Below are 6,000 nucleotides of genomic sequence, written 5' to 3' on the forward strand. Positions count from 1 at the left end.
AGTTGGACTGGAGTCTCTGAACCGCAGAACTAAAGGCCACTTAGGCAATTAGCTCCACCCAAGGCACCCTGGCAGATCACCCAATTCCTGCTTTAGCACCTACAGAGACACGGAGTTCGATGAGCTCCCCTCTTCGAAGAAGTGATACAGTATTAAGAATCTCTGCAGGTTCTTCTGCGACCCAGTCACAAAAGTGCTCACTCTGCTATTATTATGGGTCCTGGTTCCACTTCTAAGCTCTTTTTAAGCGTATGCACCTCTAAGTACTGCTTCTGACTAAACCCACTCTGCAGGTAGAAGGCCCAGTAATTCAAAGACCGATAACGAGAATACAAGTTACCCCTAACAGGCAAACTGTGCACCTCCTGAAGTACCTCCAGAGGTACTGTTGTAACTGTGTGTAACTCTAATTGTGAAATAAAAACTATGTGAACATAAGTACTTGAACTGGAAAATCTGACGCTGAGCAGCAAGGACTGACATTTCAATGCTTCTATCTGAACATTCACATCATTCTACACTCATTCATCTCTGACTCCAACCTCATTCACCCATGGTCAGTTCTAGGCTACTGCCTAAAATTAACGATGATGATGATGGTGGTGCATGGAAAGCTGTGCCAAGGACTTGGCACATGTTTAACTTGTTTAATCTTTATAGTAGCCATATAAAGCAGCCACCATCATCATCCCCATTTTATAGTTAGAGAGTTACTAAGAAGACTTCGTAAGAGTACTACAGTCACACACCCAAGGTCACACAACCAGCAAGTGGTAGAGGCAGGATTGCAACCCAGGAAGTCTGGCCCCAGCATCTATGCCGCGAGACTGTGCGGTCTGTCTATGCTTGTCTATCAATCTGACAAGTTACCGTTCTCCTCAATATCAGAAAAATTACTCCACCCTCACCTTACACACAGAGATCAAGTGTTTGTCCTTAGTGCCGGCCTAGACTCCTTACATTTCTTATGGCCCTAATTCAGTGCCCACTTCCACCTACTGGCCTGCCACGTTGAAGGCACACAGTGAGCAGCACCCAATTAATATTTCTGACAATCTGGTACAAGAATTAAATCTTTCCCTCCTCTGAATCCTTGCCTCCCCTCCCCAGCACTTTGTACCTTCTTCCAACACTTTTTCTGTTCTGTGAGGTAGCCAGCCTCCAAGATGGCCCCTAAAGATCTTTACCTCCTGGTATTCATGCCCATGTGTAATCCCTTCCCACAATGTGTGACCAAAAGAAAACGGGAGATGTGACTTCTAAAGCTAGGTCATAAAAGACAGTGCAATTAAAAAAATAAAAAGTAAAATAAAAAATAAATAAATAAAAGACAGTGCAGCTTGGTGTCCTGATTGCTTGCTCTGGGGGAAGCCAGATCCCATGCCATGAGGGCATTCAAGTAGCTCTGTGGAGAGGCCCACAGGGAGAAGAACTGAGATCTCCCACCAACAGCCTACACCAACTTGTCAGCAATCTGAGTAGCCACCTTAGAAGAGGACCCACCAGCTTCAGTCAAGCCTTCAGAGGACTATAACCCCAGAAGACCTATTAATGCGATCTCCTGAAAAGACCCTGAGCCTGAACCACTCCCCAAGCTGCTCCCAAATTCCTGACTCAAAGAAACTATGAGAAAGAACGTTTATTGTTAAACACTAACTTTGGGGGTAAGACATTACACAATAGATACCTAACATACCTAGTCTCTAAAACTATAATTTCCTTAAGAGCAGACACTGTTTCCCTGATTCTCAAAACTCATTAAGGCCATAGAAATAAACAGTACCTATGGGGTGCTGGGGTGGCCCAGTCAGTTTAGTGTCCGACGCTTGATTTTCAGCTCAGGTCATGATCCCAGGGTCATGGGATCAAGCCCATGTCCGGCTCCATGCTGAACATGGAGTCTGCTTAACATTCTATCCCTCCCTCTACACCTCTCCCTAGAGAGAGCGGTGCGCTCTCTCTAAAAATAAAAAAATAAAGAAATAAACACTGCCTATATTTGAATTGTGTCAGTGGGTCATTCCCTTTGTTCAATGTTCCTTTTCTTCCAAAGTATAACCGTTTATAAACTACCTATATGTCTATACCACTTCATCTGTAATCTATCAATGTCCTCCCTCTTCTTTCAAAGACCTTCTGAAATATAACCTCCTGACCAAAGTTTTTTCTCAACAGATGAAAATGTTCCTATGTCAATTTTAACTATCAACCCTAGCAATTTACATAAACACACTATAAATATATATTTGTCTACATTCATCTTTTATTCAACAAATATTAACTGAGCATCTACTATGTCCCAAGAATTGCTCCTGAAGCTGAGAATAAAAGATACAAATTGCCTTTGTGGAGCTTATAGTCAATAGTAGTCTCTCTAAATATAACAATCTATGTTAATATGACTTCAAACTTCTAATTTCCCCTTTCATAAAAATTATTCAAAACTATTTTACCTTTGTCTATTTAATTGGCCACTCATCTGCACATCCTTTTCTTTATACACTTAAATATGTAAGCTACAGTCTCAAGAAAAGTCCATACCTGGTTAACAGCTTTGTTAAGTGCCCCATACAGAATCTGTAGGTCATGTCTTCCACTGAATGTTTCCATGAACCACACTTTTTAGCAAATGCCATCACACTTATAAACATAAAATAACTACCATTTGATAGCTTTTGTTAAACAAGTTTTAGAAACTTTAAATCAAATAAGAACATTTATTTTGCAGAAAGTAACTTGTAATTGATGTAGTAAAATAACATATATAGCTGGAACTTTCTCATCTCACTTATATTTATCTCTACAGAGTGTGAAAAGGGAAAGAGCATACATACTTTTAAGAAAGAAATTCAAGTCCAGGCTCTGTCACTAACCGTGTAACCTCAGACAAATTATTTAACTAACTGAGCCTCAGTTTTCCTATCTTAAAGTGGAGGTAAAATCTACTTCATAGGGTTGCTGTGAGAAGTGAGTGATAACATTAAAAGCCTAGCATTATTAATGCCTATTACATAGTGAGCATAAAGAAATGTCGCTTTCCTTCCCCTTCCCTATGGCTTATACTAGGCTATAGCAGTCAGAAGATTCATCAGGAAATCTTTCCAAGCTCAGCTACTTGGAATGATCTTCCTCTCCTTCATCTGGTGAGTTGAGATTCAGCCCAAATGCCATCTTCTCTTTGAGGTCCAAAAGAGAAGCTCTCTTGACCCTCCTATACAGTCTGGAGTTTATTTCAATGTGTTACGACTGTCACTTTCTGCCTCTCACACTAGACTGTGAGCTCCTATGACCAGGGACCATATCTCACTTATCTCGATTATGTTGGCTTTTAGAAAAACACCTGGCCCGTTACAGACAAGGAACAAGTTTACTGAATGAGTAAATGAATGAATGAATGAATGAATGAATGAATGAAGTCATTACTTAAGTAGTACCCAAAATTAGTACTGAGTGATTCCAAACTTTCTGGTTTTGCCCTTTATGGGCTGGGATGCTGTTTCATACTTCTTTTAAATGCCTTCCTCATAGCACTCAGCAGAGTACTTAAGGATGTGGAAAGTCTGCAGTAAATACTTTTGGATTACGGGATACATATTACTCTTCCATCTCATGATTTTACTCTAAATAAAAAACCTATCCAAAGAGATGTGACTTTTGGAAGCCTTTCTAAACAGGGTCTCTTAACCATTACTGGCAAAGACATGAAGCAGTGCTAGAACGGACTATAGTCAGTGTTTTTTTGCACGTGTTTTTGAAAAAAGCAATAATGGTTTGCCTCTAGTTTAGTTTCACTAAGAAACTATCGTAAAGCCCTTTGATTCACTATGAAAAATGGAAACGACGTTAGGCAAAACTTCATTAAATCACTTTCAGCCAAGGGTTCCCCACCCTGTAGTCATGGGGCTCTGTGCCAGCTGGCTGTACCACCTCACTCCTGGGAGGCGGCTGCTTTTCAACAGTAAAACGGCTTAAGTGAAATCTGGAGTTTTGGGGGTCCTCTAACCTAAAACACGTGAATTTAGCTTTTTATTGAAAATAACGATTATGTTACAGGCTCTGACATCAGGTAGAAAAGATCCTGAAAAGATCTCAAAAGCTGGCAACCTGCACACTTCGGACTTCTCATGGATTTTAAAGTATGTAAAAACACATGAAGCTGGATGTAATTTCATTATTACATTTAAGTGACATCTTTCACGTTCCTGTATACACATACCTCATGCCAAATACAGCTGGTAAATAGTCAAGTGTCTGCCAAACTGCCTTTTCGTTATGCTCTATAATAGCAAGAAAAAAGATAAATCCTGACAAAGCCAAGCTGGGCTGGTGCTTCAATACAAACTGATCCACCAGTCGTTCTCAATTTACAACGACCCCAGGTAATAGGTATTACGCCCCTTTTCCTAATGAGGAAACTGAAGCCCGAGATTACACAGCTAGGAAACGGCAGGTTTGAGAATCTGACCTGAAAGCGCCAGCGCCAGCCCCAGCCACGACAGAGTATCAATGCGTTCTTCCGGCACCGGCCAGGGTGGGAGGTGTAATCAAAGCGTCCTGCCAGACACTTTCTTAGAGGGTAAAGTTCTTGGCCGTCAAGTTTCAAATCCACCAGGGCCCTTACACCTGGCGGCATTCAGGCTGCTGACACAGGCATCAACAAATCCAGGTAAGCCTCCCTGGCCTGGGAATCCTGGGGCTGCACATGGATCCTGAGGGTCTGCACAGATCCCGGGGAAAGCGTGCGACAGAGGGTCCCTGCAGTCAAAACACACCCGGGGTGCAGCAGGTGCCGGACCCCCGGACCCCCGACCCGCGCTGCCCGGCCAGGCGGTTCACAGGTGCACGGCCCCGCCCCGCCCGCCGTGGCTAGACGACCCTGGCCCGGAGGGGAGAGGCGAGGGGACCAGCGGCGGGTTGGGGGCCGGGCTGCGAGGCCCGCCCAGGCCAACCCCGAGGGCGCGCGGCGGGGTCGCCAGGAGAAAGGATGCTCGGGGCGGGGCTGGTGGGGGAGGGGTCCCCTGCCCGGACTCTCACTCACCGCCTCGCGCTCCTCCCAGCCCGGGCTCGGCGGCGGTCCCCCTCCGGCTCCCACCGCGCTCTTCCCCCTCCCGAGGCTCAGCGTCTAGCCAGGGCGCACGGAGCTGGGGAGAAGTCTGCGCGAGCGGAGGGCTGTGGCGAGCGGAGCCGAAGGGGTGAGGAGGATGGAACGGTCGCTCTCGCAGCCGCCTCGGACACCACAGACACGGCCGCCGCCGGCTCTTCTCAGCCACGGAAGCTGCGGGCCCTCCCACCACACCCGTCTCCCGCCTCCCACACTGCCTGCTGGAAAAGTGACAGCTGTGCTGGCCAATCAGAGGCCTCGTGGAGGCTGGGACCAGGGGACTAAAGGGAGGGCGGGAAGGGAGGGGTATGAAGGAGGTGAGGACGGCGGCGGGACTTCCTGTGACTGACGGCCAGGCGTAGCCAATGGGAAACGAGAAGATGACCTCATCGCCAAGGGAAGTCTGGAACTGGCCGAGCTGCGGCGAGGAGGTGGGAGGAGGTCGGCGACGAGCCGGAGGCGGGGCGCTGGGGCCTTAAAGAGGCCGAAGCCCATTGGCCACTCTGTCGAGAGAAGGGCGGCGGATCGGCTGGACCTCGCCAAGTTGCCAAGGGGTCAATGCCGTGAGCTCTTAACTGCATTAATCCTCCTGACCCGTCTCGATCCTTCTAGGGGGCTAAAGGGTCCGCCGGGGGCTCGTAAATCGATTACTTCACTTTCACGCTTCCCAAAAGGAGGCACAATAAATTCCACACTGGCCCGGAGCCCTGAATTCCCGTTACAGCCCCCGCGCCACCGAGGCCCGTCCCCTCGTTTCTCTGAGTCAGTTTCCCTTAGGGGAAAAGGGAGGCTACTGACACCTACCTACCCTTCCCTACGTACCTAGAATATTGAGATCATCAACAGCAAAAGGGCTTTGGGCCTCGAGAAGAAAAGGGGCTGAAGGAACCCAAAATCTT

At 46.8% G+C, this 6,000-nt stretch overlaps 1 protein-coding gene across 1 annotated transcript in view; it reads right to left on the reverse strand.

The window, feature by feature from the left end:
• The window catches only part of MRTFA (myocardin related transcription factor A), a 212,892-nt gene extending 207,960 nt beyond the window's left edge, over positions 1-4,932 (reverse strand). The window contains exon 1 of the mRNA XM_042993350.1: positions 4,466-4,932. Coding sequence (XP_042849284.1) covers positions 4,466-4,633 — 168 coding nt within the window. The 5' untranslated portion in view covers positions 4,634-4,932. The remainder of the gene's footprint in view (positions 1-4,465) is intronic.
• Positions 4,933-6,000: the final 1,068 nt, after the last annotated feature.

This window comes from Panthera tigris, chromosome B4 (assembly GCF_018350195.1).
Source record: "Panthera tigris isolate Pti1 chromosome B4, P.tigris_Pti1_mat1.1, whole genome shotgun sequence".
Classification (NCBI taxonomy): Eukaryota; Metazoa; Chordata; class Mammalia; order Carnivora; family Felidae; genus Panthera; species Panthera tigris.